The sequence below is a fragment of the Phaseolus vulgaris genome, chromosome 1 (assembly GCF_051622355.1).
Source record: "Phaseolus vulgaris cultivar YP4 chromosome 1, ASM5162235v1, whole genome shotgun sequence".
Classification (NCBI taxonomy): Eukaryota; Viridiplantae; Streptophyta; class Magnoliopsida; order Fabales; family Fabaceae; genus Phaseolus; species Phaseolus vulgaris.
The window spans coordinates 3,719,073-3,739,112 of NC_143498.1; the positions used below are offsets into that span (position 1 = coordinate 3,719,073).

The following is a 20,040-nucleotide window of genomic DNA, read 5'->3' on the forward strand; positions in this document are numbered from 1 at the left end:
TTAATATACAAGTTGAGTTGTGTCAAGAGGATCCCCTAACTCCATTTCTATTTACATTAGATGGAGAGAGGTTTGGTGCGTTAAAGAGGGAGGTGATATAGGAAAATAATGTACTCGTGTTATAAGGTGGGAAATGACGTAGATGTTAGTATCTATCAGTTTATGGAATATAATTTTTTTGAGAAAGACAACTACAAAATGTAAAGATGTTAAAGGATGTATTGATGAGCTTTGAAAGAATATGATGCCTTAAAAGATCAACTTTTATAAAAGTTGGTTTGGAGCATTTGGATTGGAAGGAAGCATGATCTAGGAATTTGCCAAAAAAGTGGATTATGTTTATATTGTCCTATTTTTTGTACTTATGGGTAACTTGTTAAGGCTAATCCAAGAAAGGAGAATATGTGGAGACCAAACATTATTTAAGTTAATAGAAAGCTAGTGATTTGGAAACTTAAAAGTTTATCGTATGCATGGAAATTTATCACATTGTACGAATGTACAAATGCACATTACTGGTAGCACACGGAGGGAACAAACATGGTCATAAAAGAAATGTGGAGCATATTACAATGTGCAATGACATGCAACATTTAGAGGTAAAAAATTTGTGCTTTTTTAAGAGAAATTCATTCAATGTAGAATAAATGGTACAACAAATTATCTTTGGTTATTAAGAATGACATGAGAGGTGGATAAAATGAAGTTTTCATCTCAATGTTGCTCAATAATTTTGCTTAAAAAATAATTACATACTAAATGTTTTTTACAGTGAACAAAAACAATGAAAAGTTTGCAGAAATACATTAGAAAAAAAAAAGTAAATAGAAACAATAGTTCCTACGAAAGATAAATATAAAAAATATTGAATTGTGCTTAATTTTACTTAGTTGTACCATTTTGTTAGGATATAATTATTTTTCTGGTTTTTTTCCTTTTTAAGTATTTACTATTAGTTGTTATTTAGTATTAAGATGCAATGAACCTAAATACAACATAATTAGTTGTTTTTGTTCTATAAGAATTTAATATCCCTTGTACCAATTATTTATACGAGTCTTCATGTAGAAGAAAAAAAATGTAAAACACATTTCAAGATAAAGTCATGAAAATAAAATTTACCAATTAATATAAAAAATATTATTTTAAATGCAAATATTTTAGAAAAAAAAATCATTACTATTATTTTTAAAATTTAAGATTACCGCAATCATTATTTCTTCAACTTGTTTTTGTTAGTACCGATTAAATAATCATTGAATAGAAGATTTTTGTTAAAAACTACTACGTATTGTTACTTGTGTTCTATTGTCTTTTTAGCGTTAAGGTTTTTACATAAAAATCAATAAATAATATAAATTTTTTTATTCCTGAAAGGTGATTATAAATATTGATGAAAGTTTATGTTATTTTTCAATTAAGAAATTAGAAGAATTATTTTATCAGAATGTAGAAAAATGATTTCCTATACTTTCTTAATGTATTTTCACTTGTAAATAATTGAAGATTGAGGAGTGTAATTAATACTATCTTGAAAGTTTTTAATAAAAAAATGCCTCGAAAATGAGACACGTATTTAATGAATTTATTTATTAGAAATTTGTAAATTATTTTCATTAATTACTTACCAGAAAAATGAGCAGAATAAGAAGATGGAGAAACAATGTTGGTACGTACGCACGAACGCGTTTAAAGGAGCAGTCCTGGCACGTGCCTGAGAGATTGAATTTGGTAAAATCAATCTTCATATGTGTACGTGTCATTAGCAGAGGGCAGGGTTGGGATACACATGTAAAATGTTATCCCACTCCCACTCCCCCATTCATAAATCTTCGCTTTTCGCAACTCCCTTACCAGTCCCCTTTCTCTCCTTCACATTAACCTTTCTCCGAACCTCACATCCAAACCCCAACACGAACCTTCGCTTCGGATCCTAATCCCTCTCATGGGAACCGAGAGCTACACTTACCTAGGACGCAATTTCAGCCAACTCAGCATCAACGACGCTTCCTCTTCCTCCGCCTTCAGCGACTGCAACAGTGACAGATCTGGCGAATTCGCTACCGCTTCTTCGCAAACGCGCCGCTTCCTCATCACCTGCGCCACCGAAAACTCCGACGACTTGATCCGTCAACTCGTCGCCGATCTCCACTCCGCCTCACTCGACGATCAGAAACAAGCCGCCATGGAAATCAGATTGCTCGCCAAGAACAAGCCCGAGAATCGACTCAAAATCGCCAAAGCCGGCGCAATCAAACCGCTGATTTCACTCATTTCCTCGTCGGACCTCCAGCTCCAGGAATACGGCGTCACCGCGATTCTGAATCTCTCGCTCTGCGATGAGAACAAGGAGGCCATCGCATCCAGCGGCGCGATTAAGCCGCTGGTTCGCGCGCTGAGCACGGGAACCGCGACGGCGAAGGAGAACGCGGCGTGCGCGCTGCTGCGGCTGTCGCAGGTGGAGGAGAACAAGGCGGCGATTGGTCGTTCCGGTGCGATTCCGGCGCTGGTGAGCCTTCTGGAGAGCGGCGGAATCCGCGCGAAGAAGGACGCGTCGACGGCGCTGTACTCGCTGTGCACGGTGAAGGAGAACAAGCTGAGGGCGGTGAAGGCGGGGATCATGAAGGTGCTGGTGGAGCTGATGGCGGACTTCGAGTCGAACATGGTGGACAAGTCCGCGTACGTGGTCAGCGTGCTGGTGACGGTGCCGGAAGCAAGAGCGGCGCTGGTGGAGGAAGGCGGCGTGCCGGTGCTGGTTGAGATCGTTGAGGTCGGAACACAGAGGCAGAAGGAAATCGCGGTTGTTATTCTGTTGCAGGTGTGCGAAGATAGCGTGACGTATCGCTCTATGGTGGCTCGCGAAGGTGCGATTCCTCCTTTGGTGGCTTTGTCTCAGTCCGGCACCAATCGCGCCAAGCAAAAGGTATAATTCCATTCCATTTGCATCAACATTTCCACTACTCTCTGCAAACTCCTCGCAACGTGGCACAACATCAAATTAAAAAATAATTATCAAAGGACCAAACTGCAATACGATAAAAGAAATGTCAATTACTATTTCTTCGTCATCTTATTTTTTCTTTTCATCATATAGTTTTCTTAGCAAATTATATAAAGTCTCCTCTGAAATTAGAATAACTTGTAAATGTAGTGCCACATCAGCCTCATTGCACAGTGGATCTCCACTTTGCAATTAAATTTGTGTTAGTGAGCATCGACTCAGTTATTCGCATTGCATCGTTTATGCCAATCTTATTGGTTGTGTTTTGGAATATTTTAGTTATGAAGCTCGTTTCAGTGCTAACATTACTCTTTTGTTATTGTTGTTGGATTTATTTATTTATTTATTTTAGTTTATGGTTTGGTGTGTGTAGGCGGAGAAATTAATTGAACTTCTGCGGCAACCGAGATCCAGCAACGGCGGTGGTCGTGCGTCGGAACTGGCGGTGTAACCTCCGGCAATCATTTATTCGCCGTGGAAACAAACATCACATTTAAATTGTGAATTGGTTAAAAACACAACGTGCGTCCTTCCAAGAGAGACGGAGAGTTAATTAAACTTTGTAAATATCTTCGAGAAGCTTTGTAAAGATTGTGGCACAAATGATACAAGTTTGAGGTTGGTTTGGTTTTTGGGCTATGCAAAATAATGCACTCCCACTCCACGCCATTGTTTTTTTTTTTTCTTCATCATTATTTATATTTTGTTGCTGTGAATGTGAGGGCTGATGGTATGCTTCTGGGCCCTTCAACTATTTATGTAATTATTGCCGTTATAAATGTGGTACTTGTTTATTTGGTTTTAAAATTAGAAGCATATAGTGAGATAAGAGAACAAACATAGTTCTGAAAAGAAGAGAGTTCTTCAAGGCTCCACAGCCAAAAGTGACCAGTGTTTGTTATTTTTTGTACTTGGATTAGGTAGGATGAATAAATAAAATTAAAATGTCTTAAAAAAGGAGGCCTTTATTTACAAGAAAGTGAATAAATGTAATTAAAATATTGGAGAAAATCAAAATAAGATTTTGAAGTGCGTGTAAATCTGGAATACGGACGAGTTGGTGGAGATTTTTTCCCGTGGATTTTTATTCCAAATAAATATTTAAAATTGGAAATAATGGAAGGATGTTTGAAGCAGCATTAAAAAAAAGAATTAAAAAAGAAGAAAAAGAAAAGAGAAGAGAAAACGATGGTTTGAGTAGAAGGTTTCCACATGGTTAGAGAAGAAGAAAGGAACAAAAACTGAAAAGGAAAGTGGGTTAGGAGTTAGGACTTTTGGAACATAGAGTCGTAAGCAGCTTTGGTTTGTGTGGTTATTATTTTTTAATATAATGTTTTCTTTTGATTTTTATTATTATTATTTATTTTCCTTTTTCTCCATAAATGAGGCATAAAGTAAAACAGAAGCGCATGGAAATGACACGTGTACTGTATTCCGTTAAAAATTAGCGGTTAGTCGTTCCCATTATAGATTAGGATGCCTGTGTGGGTCCCCCGTTGACGGCTGTTGACTGAACTATCTTTTCTTTTTATTACATCCACCTTTCACTGCAAGCATATTATTTTTAATTTATAATTTTTTAATATTATTATTATTATTTAGATAAAATATATATTACATCCCTTTTTCTAAAGAAGAAATCCCTTTTGCTACATGATAAAAAGTTGATGGGTTTCATATAATTTATTTTCGTCTGATTCTTTATAAGTTTTGTTAAGATAGACAATTAACTGTTAATGTATATTATTTTATGTAAATAAATAAAAAATGACATATAATTATATGAAGATTGAAGTAATTATATGTTATTAGTTTTAGTAATATTTTAATAATAGTTTTAGCAATAAATAATTTTTTTTTACAGTTTTTAATTTTTCAAAATTATTTACTAGTCTTTATTAAAATAAAAGTTGTTTCAACGACTAAAAAACATTTAGTGAAATTATTTATTAAAATTGAAAAATTTAAAACTATAAATTATTAAACTTTATCACTCAATTCATATTTTTAGTTCTTATATCTAGAAATAAATAAAAAGTAAATGCATAACGTTCAATAGATTCATGGTAGTATCAGTAGATTAATAGTTCAAGAGTGTTTCCCGCACTAACATATGAGAGTTCTCACATTTCTTTATTAATTATAACATATATTGATTTGTAAGATAAATTTAAATAGTTTTTTTAAGAATTAATAATTCTTTGCTTAGTAATTTGAATTTAAAAATTGATAAAAAGAAATAATTTGAGTCTGACCAATAAAATGCCGGCCTCCATCTTATATTTCTATTATTTTTAAAACCCAGCACAAGAAATAATAATAAAAATATAATTATAGGTAATTTGCAATGTGATATACTGTTGAAGTATGCGTAAAATAACTTTTAATATTTGGATAATTTATTTTTATTGTTTTTTTAAATTTTAAATATAATTAAAGATAAACAAAAATATGAACTATTTATATTAAAAAAATAATTTTCTTTATATATTGCTATAAATATATAGTTTCTGATGAAAAACAAAGAAAACAATAAAATAAAAAGTAGAAGTGAAACGAATTTTTTTAAGTACCTTATTAGATTAAAATAATGTAAGAAGGGAAAAGAGATATAGGTTTATATGACATAAATATTTTAAAATAAATAATAAAATATATAATAAGTAATTGTTTTTTAATCAATTTATTCGTGTATTTTTTTAGTTTTAGGAAGAATATTTAGACAGTCCCATATTTTATTTTATTTTATTTCTTTCTACCATATTAAATAAAGAGTTTTTTTATAACTGTGTATTTTTTTAATGTTTTATTGAAATTAGATGATAGAAAATGAAAAAAAAAATGAGAGAAAAAAAGTAGAAATTAATAGAAAATGAGATCATGTATATTAAGTGATAAAAATAAGTATTATTTGTATGTTTGGTTAAACTTGTGCTTGATGGTGAGTAGTACAAAGTAGAGTTATAGGGGTAATCCTTGCAAATTTTAATGGTAAATTTACTTATGAGCTTGTTATGCATATCTTTCATTTTTCAAGTTTAGGTTATGTGGAAATTGTGTTAATTTTTTCATCATGATTTGATATAGTACTATTGTTAGGGGGTTGACAAGGGTATATTCTTTTGTAGAAGCCATGTTCATTTTAACATTTAGGTCAACTCACCAACATGCTATCATTTCTTTCTCTTTTAATTAGGATTAGAGACGTTAAAACTATGACCAATTCTTAATTTAAATAGCAATTGATGTTCACGTTTCCACATGGCAACCAAAGGCTCCAATTTTGGTGGATTTAGAAGATCAAAGGCCTAACCCTAATCAATCATTAAAAATAATTGTATTTTTTTACCTTTTTTAGAAAAGAAGTATTTTAAAAAAATCCTTAATTAATCCTATTAATGTAATTTTAAAGGGTATAAATTAATGCATTTGCAATCAAATTAATTTATTAGTCTTTTTATATTGATTTGATTTTAAATAATTTTGAAAACTAGAGATAATTTATTAGTTATTGGTAATTAGTGAGAAAAAAAAACAAAAGTTGTTAAATTTCAAAGGAACTTTTTTTTTTTTTGGAGGTATGTTTTCTTTTATTTTTTTTAAGAAATGATAATTATTTAGTGGTAATTATGGTTGAGATTGACATATAGTCCGGCATAATATTTGTGCAAGAAATATTAATAGAAAATTAATCTTTTTATTTCTTCGTTTTGCCCGTCTTTTATGAAGTGATATGGATTGGTCCATCGTACATAAGTGTTTTAGCTAAGAATTGTGTCTTTCAACTAAAGCATTTAGTTTAGTCAGAAATAGTGGTTCCCAGTTGAGTTGTTGTTATGTCTTGATCAAACCACCTTCTTCCCCTTATATACAATAGTGATCATCCCCCATCCTTCTTGTAACTCGTCCTAATCTGAGTTATATTCACATATTAATTGCAATCTTGCATATAAAGTCAATCTTCGTAATTAACGTCATTCCTTAAATTATGAGAACTAAATGAGATTTTTTCATTCAATTCAAAGATTGACATTAAGTTCGCTTCATCACATGATTAGGCTCGGTCCATAACCTCATAGTCCCCTAACCTCAGGCGTAAGTCAATAAGGCTAATAAGTTCATAACCATTAACTCCAAATATCAGCATTAAGACCGTTTCACCACATGATTGGGATCGATCAATGACCTCACAACCCCTTAACCTTCGGCGTAAGTCAACGAGGCTAATAAGTTCATAACCATTAACTTCAGAGATCGACATTAAGACTATCTTACCACATGATTGCGTTTGAACCATGACCTTACAATAAGAATTGCAGGTTAATTTTGTTAGTTCACCCCACATAATGATTGACTCGGAGGCCAATCCAATCCACATAAGCAAAAATATAAAAAAAAATCTACATCCAAATGTTGTAAAAAATAATTTTGTTTTAATGTATCACATATTTATTACATCTCACCGGGAGTCTAGCGTTAAAAATCAAAATTAAATAAGCTAAGTTAACATAAAATTAACATCTACATCAAATAATATATCAAAGTTAAATCTTCCATGAAAAAAAAAACATAAAAAATAATATTATTGTCTAAATTATTATAAACTATAATAATTAATTATCATTATGTCTTGAATGTAAAAGATCATTTTTTTTTATAAAAATCTTATATATTAGGCATCACTATACTACTTGACATCTCTGACAACTTAAGTAACAACAATCATTTGTCATTACATGAAAAAAAATATTATTAGAAAAAAGAAAATACAAAAATATGGGAGAGACTATACCAAAACTCATATGTTAACAAAAACGATACATAGGTAGACTATACCTATTAATAAAGAATTCTAAGAACAAACTACATGAAAGTCTATTATACTAATTAAATGATTTTTTATGAATAAATACTAAATTAATAATAGAGTTTTTTTTTTTCATTTCAATAACATTAAAATATAGTATTTATTTTATTGGGGTCTAAGCAGACAAGAGTTAAAATACTTAGTCTGTCTACTGTATATTTTTGCCTGTCATGTCGATCAACATTATCATCTCTAAACCAAACTCATTTGTAATTTTATTTTATTTTATTCTGAACATACGTTAAAGTATGAAGTTGGTGTAAATATGAAATCACATTTATGCTATTGTATAACATTAGCATGTATTTGTCCAGCTTAATTATTTTTTAGTTTTGTTATTTATTTATTTTAGTCTTATTATTTTAGAAGATTTTATTAAGTTATTTAATTTAAAAAATACAGCAATATAATTCTTTAAAGGCGCAATCAACTAGTTTAATTTTAAAAAATGAAACAAGGTGATATTCAATCCGGTAAAATTGATGTTTTCAGTTTTATAAATTGTCGTTATTTGTTGTTTATAAATTGTATTATGTAATGTAAGTTAAAGTTGTCAACATTTATTTATTAATAATTGCATGAAAAATGGTTACAGTGTTACGTTTTTTTCAAGAAAAAAACGACTTAAGGGACAATAAATTAAAATGTAAGGATCATACTCTTTCATCTCTTAAAAACTAAGCTACTTTATTCAATCTTAAAATACTCACTGGGTTTCAAAATTTAAGGAACTTATTTGAATATTTTATTGATAAAGGAAAAATTGAACAAAATAAATAAATAATAAAACTATAAAGATAATTAAACATAAATGAAGAAATTATGCTATTAAGGTTGATTTAGGAGTGAAAAGAGATAAAAGAAATATCACTTTATACCTACAAGTCTAATTTAATCTAATTCATTTATTATAAATGTCAAACTTGGGGTTTTAAAAAAACAATTTAAGTAAAAAAATTGCAGGTAGGATATGATAGGATTTAAGAATAAATAAAGATAAACTTCAAGTTTCAATGTTTTGTTTGTTAGAGTGGTAAATAATAATAATAATAATAATATGATTATAGTGTGACCATCATAATAATAACATTATAATCATACTAATATTTCTCGTAATAATAATAATAATAAAAGTAGTTAAATATATTTTTTGTGTATACTATAAAGTATAATTAATTTTTGTTTTTAAGTCTAAATTTTTATTTTTTTTATACTTATGTAACAAAATTATTGGAAGACATCTTTAAATGTAACAAACAAGTTTTTCAATATGGATTGTATTATAATATTAAAATATAATACTCATTTGAAAATAAAGTATGTATAAAGAAAAGAAAGTAAAATATGTAAAAGAATGTTAGAAAGTATATCTCTATCATATCCAAAGTCCAATTCTTAATTGCGGGAATGGTGGAACAAAACAATCTAAAATTATTTTCAAAGCATAACATCATTATTTTTTTCAAATTATATTCTCTTACAAAACTACTACTTAGTTGTTCGGTCCCATCAACAAATGCCAACGCTTTATATAAATGTTAAACATAACCAATTTTAAAATTTTTAAACTAAAATAGTGTTATAAATTATTGTGTAAATTTTTTTTATGACTAGTTGGTATAAAATCTTCCAAATAAGAATCTGAAATTCATTATTTAGTTGAGAAATATGAAAAAAAAAGACCATTAGATTCATTCTATAGTGTTGTTGCTAACACACGCTATTGTTTAGTTCACAGGGTGTCATCATTACGAAGATTTTGCCAAAATTATAGGAAATGAAAAATTCAGCCACCAAAGTTGACCAATTCATTGTTAATTTGTCAACTAAAATATATTCCAAATCCATGTGGATGGTGAAATTTTATTCCCAAAATTTATTAAAAATTTATAAATAAAATTAATTCATGATATAAAGTGTAATTTATAAGTATTTTTTAAGATTGAATTAGACTTAATTTTTTTTATTATCTAATTAAAATTATTGAATTTGTTATATCACATGTTTAATTAAATTTAAAGTTTATCTTTTAAAGAGAATTAAAAAGCATAGTCCATAGATTTTATTTTCTCATCTTTTAATTCAGATCCATAGTAAAAATAAGGTTAAAAAGTGAAAATAATGGAATCATTTTCCTTGTAAATAAAGTAATTCAAGCGTATGTGTGAATTTTTCAGAAGTTAAGGCAAAAGTGGAAGAAAATTACATTTTACATGTTATGGATAATCAAAGTGATATAGTTTTGTATTAGATTTTTTTAAAAAAATAAACTTAAAATTATATAATTTATACATTTATTACACATGTGAAATGTGGAACTTAAGAGAACAGCAAAAAGGTTGGCTCAATGTGAACTAAAGCCATTTAAGACATGCATGAGTGCTTTTAAAGATCTTAACTTCAACCTAGCTTCTTTTTTCTTTTAAAGCATGATTTGGTAGAAAAAGTACACAAACGTTTTTATATCTAACGATAGCAATTCACCTTTTAACATTAATAATCATTATTAGATTAAGAATATAATATCACGGTTTATATTATGAAAATAAAGGTGTAATTACAATTTTTTCCCTATATTTAGGGTTAATATTCAATTTAATATAGTGGTTTAAAAAAATGAATTTGGTCTCGAGGCATTTTAAAAATGTTCAATTTGGTCTCTTTCGTTAAGTTTTCACCAACGACGTTAACTGTTGATGACGTGACGCACATAGTGACATTGGTTTACACACATGGATTGAATAAAATTGTAGGGTTTGAAAATTAGGAAAAGAAGAATGATGGAGAGGGAGGCGAAGACGGCACTGCATTAGAATTCTTAATTCCAAGAAGGAGAACAACAACATACATGCAACTCATGGCATTGAAAAGATCTTGTTGCTTTTCACTACAATAATTGACGGGGAAGCATGAAACAGTCGCAACAAAACAAATGAGATTGACATAGTCAAAGTTTCTTGTTTGATCTTACATTTGGAGCAAGGTTCCAAACACATGCTTCCAAGCAAAATAGATACAATAGTAGAGAGTAGAAATCTTAGGATAGTGCATTTAGAATTGCGCCAATGTTGTTTTCATAAGCAAGTCATGCATTAGGTAAAGAAGGAAGTTGAATACTGTGAAGGAAAATAAAGATCTTTTGAATCAGGAGATGAAGTCTTCAATTAAGTGTTTTAGTTCTCCTTAGGCAAATGCCAAATACCATATAACTACAAGAAAATCATTAAATAACAATTAAATTTACAGATACAAAAATAATTAGTCATTATATTTACTAAATTAGATACTAATTCAGAGACTAACAAATTATTCATAATTAAAGTGGTTTCTATTATTAATAAAAATTTATAAAAATTTATAAATTGGTATCTAAAATAGCTACCTAGGTTTTAGAGACTAATTTAGAATATAAAATATTAGTAGTTAAAACCTAGGTAGTTAATCTAGATACCAATTTAGAAATCATTTTATAATTTTGTATTAATAATATAAACCACTTTAAATATGAATAATTTTGTAGTATCTAATTTAGTAAAATAGTAACTAATTATTTTGATCTCTAAAATTAGTTTCTATTTAATGATTTTCTTGTAATGATATAAGCAAAACATTACTTTTAGATCCTAGTCGCACCCCTCCCTTAGCTCCACCACCAAAGTCGCGGTTCTCTCTGCCTCCCTCTTCCTCAATCTTCTTTTTCTAATTTTCAAATTCTAAAATTTCGTTCAGTCCACGTGTGCAAACCAAACCAATGTCACTATGTGCATTATCTCATAAATAATTAACACTGCCCCAAATATAGGGATAAAAATGTAATTATACCTAAAAATAAATAAGAAAATAATTTATTTTACTTTTTATTTTGTCTGAAAATGTTACATAAACCTATTTTAACTGAGTATAGATATGATATTGGAATGGAATAAGTAAATATTTAAAATTTATATATTAATTATGTATTTGTTGAATAATGAGTTTAAAAACAAATTATTTTATATTTATTAAATAATTTCTCACTTTTAAAATATAAAACACTCTATTTTCTCTATCTTCGTAACTAACTACTTATATTTTTGTGATGAGATCGCATATAATAAAAGGTAAAGAATAGATTAATTAAAATTGTTCATAATTTAAGTTTATTGATTCCTTTAATCAATTTTTTTATTCATTTGTATGTCATTGAATTTAGGCTTTATAAGTTAGATTAGCTCAAAAATAGAATTTTCCATATGGATTAAGTTATTACGATGTTTTGATAGTTAGTTTTTTGCATTTTGAAACTATTTGAATTCGTGTGTGTTTTTTGGAAGGTTCGAAACTTTTGAGGAAAAAAATTAAAAAAAATCCTTTGATGAATACAAGACACACAAGTAAAAGTAAGAATGTCTTAAATAGTTTATTATTACTTTGAGTGATATGATGTATGACATTTTGTCATTCATTTCAACTATATGTTTGAATTTTATTACTTGCGACAATGATTTGATTGGTTAAAATAAGACAAATACTTGACCAAACTATAGTTTAAGGTATTATTACATGAATTCACAAATATAAATGAGATATTTTTTTGTTTTATTTTACTAATTGTCTAAATTACATATATATTAAAAATCTCAAGTTATAAGAAGGTGAAGATGTTATTGTACTATTCTTTATAAATTTTTTATGTAAAGAACTATTATGATTTTTGAGGTTGATATTAGTATATCTAGAAAGGGTTTGTTATTATTTTTCATTAAGATATACTTAATAAGAGTTTTATAAAAAAAATAACAAATTATCATGATATCATAAAAGATGTAATTGAAGCTTTTTATATTTGTAAATTTTTTTATATTTGTAAATTTCAAGTTAGATATAATTTGTTGTTGTGATAAAATCATTTATTTAAAAATGTATTGTTTGTGTATGAATTACTACTGCATATTATGTCTCTATGAATTTTTTTAATCCTAACTCACTTTTACTTGTTGGTATTTTGAGATTTATTATATAATTTTATGTGAAATATTTAGTTAATTTTAAAAGATTATTTAGAAATATATCTTCAACCAGGATAATTATAGAATTTCAGTTAGGGTAATATAATAATATGAAAAAAAAAATTATTTAAAGTAAATTTTAGTTATTGATATTTATTTTAATAATATCAAAATTCAATTCATAAAATAAAGATAAAAATTATAAATTGAAAGAAATGAAAGATTAATTTAGAAAAAAAACCATTGATAAAAATTATTAAAAACACTACTAATTAGTAGTTCTGGAACCACTTTTATTAAGATCAATATTCTATTTTTTACTTTATTTTGTCTTTTCTACGAGTCCTTCTTTATTGTACTGCATCATTATCATTATGGTTGGGCCGTATCTTTTTGTATTTTTGTTTGATTCATTATTTTATTGATGGTCTTGTCTTTTCTTGTCCCATGAACTTTGGACCAAAAAATATCATTAAAGTAGACACCACCAAACTCAACAAAATAATTGGAAAACATGTCCAATTAAATAATTTTGTATGAAACTATAAAATAATACATCTTATTAAATAATGTTTTAGGAATACGATAAAGAAATCGAAATAATAATAAAAATAATTAAAACCTCTTATTTGACATATCATATATAAAATACGTATAATTTTTAAAATGTAGTGTATGGAGACACGAATCTATATATTATATAATTTTAAATTATATAAATTGACAATAAAAAATTATGTGTATAAGTATGTAGTTTTTTTTAGTAGAAAAATATTGTTTATGACTGGTTCAAAAGAATTTATTCCTTATTTTTATAATTATAATAATAAATTATATAATAAATTTAAATTTTTAGAAAATTAATATATTTATTTTTTTAAAACTATGTTAGAATTGTGTTAGAATTATCAAAAATCTAACAGATATTTTTTGAATTGAACATTCACCGATATATCTTATTAGTGATGTACGGGTGTCGATATCCGATACATATCATATTTAAGAGACGTGTATGAATCTTATAAAACATATCAAACCAACAGAAAACATGAAAAATATTTATTTTAATTTATTAACCTTTATTCGGCATTGCAAAGTTATTTACAAGATGTTATGTTGTAGGAAGTTATAACAAATGGACGATTATTTTTTTACTTTAGCTACCCAATCTTTTATTATAACTTTGTGCGTACTTTCAAAAAAGAAAGTTTTTTTTTCTCTTCAAATTATTTCCTTCCTTATTAAATTATGTAATTCTCTTATATTAAATATATAATTCTTCATTATTAATAATTTGTTATCTTTCAAACACTACTACTTAATTTAACTTTATTTAAATTTCATACTTAATATAAAATTAAATGTATTTTGGATAATTCAATTTATTGATAAAAAAAGTAATTAAAATTTGTATTCTTATAATATTATCGAATTATAATTTGTATTCAACTTTTAAATTTGTTGCTCCATATTAAACAATTATATATATAGTTCTAGAAGTCTTATATTACATAAAAGTTTAAAATGTTCTTACAGGAAAAACTTAGTACTTAACTTAAGAAAAAAAAAATTAGTTGATGACATTTTGTTAATGAAAACCCAGCATTTATTCAAAGATTTCTAATCAAAAGTCTGATTCTGAAATATGACAAGCATCAGATACCCACCTTGGAAGGGGTTTAAATATTTAATAATAAAAATTCTTTAATAATAATTGTTAAGAACTACTTATATTCACATTAAGATGAAATAGAAATTAGCTTAACGAAAATAGAAAAAAAGAGAACTAGATTCTGGTTTTGACAAATCATGCGTTTTTCCTATTAAAACTACCAAAGAAAATGCAACTACAATTTAATTAAATACATAAATGATGACAAACTTCTAATTTGATCGCTAGTTTCATATACTATTTCATGCTGAGTTTATAGATATAATATGATATAACAATAAGTTTTTTAAAATAATATATACAAAAGTGATTTCTCAAAATATATTCAACTCTTAATGTAACATATATTGATTCCTAGATAATGTGGTCTATAAAATAGAATTCCAAAAACTCGTTCACATTCTGATGAAATGATGACATCTTTATTACTTAGATTTAGATTATTAATAAAGTCAAAAAGTCAAAATATGAGTTTTAATATTAGACACTACAACCATATTATCATTTTCAGGAATCATTTCAATTTTTATCAAAATTATATAACTCAGTTTGCTTTTACTTTGTTGAATCTTCGTATCTCCCTTCAAGTTGCTACACTTTAATTCTTTTTTAGTTGTCACGTTTGAGATAACAATCTCATCATCATTTGAGTATGTGTGAGACGATTGGCGAGAAGATTCATTGTATTTGATGTTCCTTAGTGCGAAAATAATTTTCTTTTTGAGTTTTGAACTCTATTTTTGCACATCCCTAAATTTTTTGTTGGATTTTGTAGTTTTCAAAAAAATGAAAAAATTAAGTGAACGAAAACATAACCATCACCAGTAAAAACACCACAAAACTTATCTTAACTACGAACTGTACCGGTCGGTACCGGACGACCGCATTGTCCGAATTAAATTATCCAATTAAGCAAGGAACATGGTTACACGTGGGACAAACGGTTACAATTCCCACTGAGTAACAAACACACGTGAGCACTCCCTGGATTTTCGGGAACACCCCCTAGATCCCAGGAAACCATCTAACACGATCCAGACCACAAAACACGTCGTAACCACTAATGACCCAGAAGGCCCAAGCCCAAAGGGATATACAAAAGAAGAGAAAGAAAGAGAGAGAGGTATGTTTTTCAGATTATCACAGATTCTCACTGAGAGAGATTACTGACTTGAGCGTCGGAGCACAATCGCAGGTACCCCCACCGGCCGACCGAGGCACGCGAGGAAGAAGGAAACTCGAAGGACAAGACAACTAACACTGAAGCAGACACCTTGTATCGACGTGGATCAACATTACTCAGTCCCCAATATCCATACAGGTACAATTGGCGCCCACCGTGGGGCCGAGTAATCATTATTCCCAGACCCAAAGATCCCAACGCCTGAAGATGGGCTCAACGACAAACAACAACAACAATGATATCTCTGAAGAGCATAGGACCATACTATAAACCCTCCAGATTTAGATGCAGGAGTTACTCCAAAAAGGAGTCATCGATCAACTTCGCCAGGATGAAGAAAGGAAAAGACGAGAAGAAGAGCGTCAACAACACGCAGAGGAGATAGCACAATTGAAAGAACAGAACAAGAGATTGTTGGATAGACTTGAGCAATCTGAACGCGAAGGGCATTCACGTGCACCTTCTCCATCACCGTTCCAATCAGGAACAAGAACAATAGCCCAGGCTATACCTCACACGTCACTCGTTCAACACACCCATCAGAGTGTAAATCCAGTAACCCCAAACAAGGTAGCAAACCCGAAAGGCCATCCGTTCACTGATGACATCATAGCCACTCCTCTCCCTGACAAGTGGAGGGGCTTAACGATAAACCTTTATGACGGTTCCACAGACCCAGACGAACATCTGAATATATTTAGAACTCAAATGACCCTTTACACAACCGACCGAACGGTATGGTGTAAAGTCTTCCCCACCTCTCTCAGGGAAGGCCCCCTTGGATGGTTTTCGGACCTTCCACCCAATTCCATTACAAGCTTCGACGCTTTGGAATTGAAGTTCACCACGCAATACGCCACAAGTAGACCTCATCGGACATCCTCCATGTCTCTTCTAAATGTCAAACAAGAAAGGGGAGAATCATTGAGAACATTCATGAACAGATTTAGCAAAGTGTGTATGAACATTCGTAATCTTAATCCAGAAATAGCCATGCATCATTTGGTCTCGGCCATACTACCAGGAAGGTTCACTGAAAGCCTTATCAAACGACCTCCGTGCAATATGGATGAATTAAGAACAAGAGCAACAAAGTTCATGCAGATAGAAGAACATATTGACTATCATCGAAAAACTTATGCTGAGAACACGGACAAGAGCAAAGGGATTCGTCCCCCCACAGTACCGACCGACCGAGAACGACATCGCCCCAATAGGGGACCCCGTTTCCACAACTACACTCCCTTGATTGTACCAAGGGGTAAGGTTCTCGACGAAGCACTGCAGATTGAATTGATTCCGACATTGAGGCCATCACAAACCCCTCCCAATGCCGACACCAGTAAACGTTGCCAATACCATCGTAACTATGGCCACACGACCGAAGGATGCCAAGCACTGAAAGATAAAATTGAAGAGCTCGTCCAGGCCGGTCATCTGCGCAAGTTCGTGAAAACCACCATCACTGCACCCAGGTCACCCCAGCGTGATCATGATCCCCGCGAACGTTCGGGACGAAGAGACGACCGGACCCGTGACAACCACTATCGTTCAAACAGAAGAAAAAGAAGCGAAAGTCCGATCAGACGAACGAGGCCTAAAAGCGAAAGCCCTGAACGTAGAAGTCGAACTAAACAAAAAGTTCGCACAGTCATCAATACAATCGCTGGACCGGTGTCGCTCGGTCAGCCCCCTCAAGAAATTAGTTACATTGCAGGTGGCTTTGCGGGTGGAGGATGCTCTAATTCAGCAAGAAAAAAACATTTGAGAGCAATTCAATCCGTTCATTCGACTCCCACACAACGCCGACCGCATATACCACCAATCACTTTCACTGACGAAGACTTCACAGCAATCGATCCATCTCAAGATGACCCCATGGTAATAACTGTGGAGATAGATAAATTTGCAATTGCAAAAGTTTTGGTAGATCAGGGTAGCTCGGTCGACATCCTATATTGGGAAACGTTTAAGAAGATGAAGATTCCAGAAGCAGAGATACAACCCTACAACGAGCAGATAGTTGGTTTCTCAGGGGAAAGAGTGGATACGAAAGGATTTATCGATCTATACACCACGTTCGGGGATGATTACCTCAGCAAGACCATCAACATACGATATCTACTCGTTAATGCCAATACATCGTACAATATTTTGCTCGGTCGACCATCTATCAACAGATTGAAAGCCATTGTCTCAACTCCTCATTTAGCTATGAAGTTCCCCTCGGTCAATGGAGATATAGCAACCGTGCATGTAGACCAGAAGACAGCACGAGAGTGTTATGTAGCTAGCCTGAAGGTGGAGCCGACCCGAAGGCTTTATACCACGTCAGCCGAACGGACCACAGAGCGAAGAGGTCGGTCAACAGAATGACGCTCCAGAGGAAGAGAATCTAGAAGACACTTGGTCGCTTTAGTCGATCTAGATCCTCGACTGGATGATCCCCGAATGGAAGCAGGAGAAGATCTTCAACCCATATTCCTTCGGGACAAAGACCGGAAAACATACATGGGAACATCCCTCAAACCAGACGACCGAGAGACGATCGGTAAAACATTAACAAAGACCGCTGATCTTTTCGCCTGGACGGCTGCAGACATGCCAGGGGTAAAATCAGATGTGATTACCCATCGATTGTCTGTTTATACAGAGGCCAGGCCGATCGCTCAAAAGAAAAGGAAACTAGGTGAAGAACGGCGCAAAGCCGCACGAGAAGAAACCGACAAGCTAATTCAAGCTGGTTTTATTCAAAAGGCCCACTATACGACATGGCTAGCCAATGTAGTGATGGTAAAAAAGACGAATGGAAAATGGAGAATATGCGTAGACTACACAGACCTTAACAAGGCGTGCCCAAAGGACTCGTATCCTCTACCTACTATCGACCGGCTGGTCGACGGTGCAGCCGGTCATCAAATCCTAAGTTTCCTTGATGCTTATTCAGGTTACAATCAAATACAAATGTACCACCGTGATCGAGAAAAAACCGCGTTTAGAACAGATTCTGATAATTTCTTCTATGAAGTCATGCCGTTCGGCCTCAAGAATGCAGGAGCCACATACCAGCGACTCATGGATCACGTATTCCACGACATGATCGGTCGGAATGTAGAAGTATACGTTGACGACATCGTCGTCAAATCAGACTCTTGCGAACAACATGTTTCTGACTTAAAAGAGGTTTTTCAAGCCTTGCGTCAATACCGCATGCGTTTAAACCCGGAGAAGTGCGCGTTCGGCGTAGAAGGGGGGAAGTTCTTAGGCTTCATGCTCACACATCGGGGTATAGAGGCTAATCCAGAAAAATGCAAGGCAATCACCGAAATGCGAAGTCCCAACGGACTCAAAGAGATCCAGAGACTAGTCGGCCGTCTCACTTCGTTGTCTCGATTCGTACCTAAGCTTGCCGAACGAACGAGACCCATCATAAAACTTCTGAAGAAGACAAGTAAATTTGAATGGACAGATGAATGTGAACAAAATTTCCAACAGTTAAAAGCATTTCTGGCATCTCCACCGGTCATCCAGAAACCGAACGCACGGGAACCCATTGTGGTCTACCTCGCCGTCTCCAATGAAGCGGTGAGTTCCGCTCTGGTACAAGAAATTGAAGCGGAAGAACGACCGGTATATTTTGTAAGTCGAGTCTTACATGACGCAGAAACCCGGTACCAAATGGTCGAAAAAGTTGCCTTCGCTTTGGTCATTACCGCACGACGGATGCGGATGTATTTCCAAAATCACAAGGTCATTGTTAGGACTAACTATCCCATTATGAAGATTCTCACCAAACCTGACCTCGCCGGACGAATGATAGGTTGGGCAGTCGAACTGTCAGAATTCCACATCGAATACCAACCCAGGGGAGCCATCAAGTCCCAAGCCCTCGCCGACTTCACAGCAGAACTCACTCCCTATCCGACCGAACGGACTCCCTGATGGACACTACGTAGATGGGTCATCTAACAGTCGTTCGTCCGGAGCAGGAGTTGTACTTGAAGGACCAGGGGAGATTGTTGTCGAACAAGCCATGAAATTTGAATTTAAAACTTCCAATAATCAAGCCGAATACGAAGCTATAATCGCAGGTTTGCATCTGGCGATTGAATTGGAGATAACAAATATAACTTGTAAAAGCGACTCCCGTCTAGTCGTCGGACAACTTACAGGGGAGTATGAGGTAAGAGAAACATTACTCCAACAGTATTTTCATTTCGTAAAAAATCTTCTAAACAGGTTCAAAGAAATCTCCTTCCAACACGTACGGAGGGAAAATAATACTAGGGCGGACGCTCTATCGAGATTGGCTACCCTAAAAAAGAAAGG

The 20,040-nt window shown here is 31.9% G+C and overlaps 2 protein-coding genes across 2 annotated transcripts; both read left to right on the forward strand.

Annotated features, from left to right (window-relative positions):
- Positions 1-1,590: 1,590 nt before the first annotated feature.
- LOC137816551 (ARM repeat superfamily protein) lies at positions 1,591-3,808 on the forward strand. Its single transcript, XM_068619737.1, has 2 exons — positions 1,591-2,923; positions 3,375-3,808. Exons 1-2 carry the CDS (start codon positions 1,946-1,948, stop codon positions 3,450-3,452), a joined length of 1,056 nt encoding a protein of 351 aa, XP_068475838.1. The 5' UTR covers positions 1,591-1,945; the 3' UTR covers positions 3,453-3,808.
- Positions 3,809-15,996: 12,188 nt separating this feature from the next.
- On the forward strand, positions 15,997-18,087 carry LOC137815342 (uncharacterized). Its single transcript, XM_068618487.2, has one exon. It carries the CDS (start codon positions 15,997-15,999, stop codon positions 18,085-18,087), a length of 2,091 nt encoding a protein of 696 aa, XP_068474588.2.
- The last annotated feature ends 1,953 nt before the right edge of the window (positions 18,088-20,040 follow it).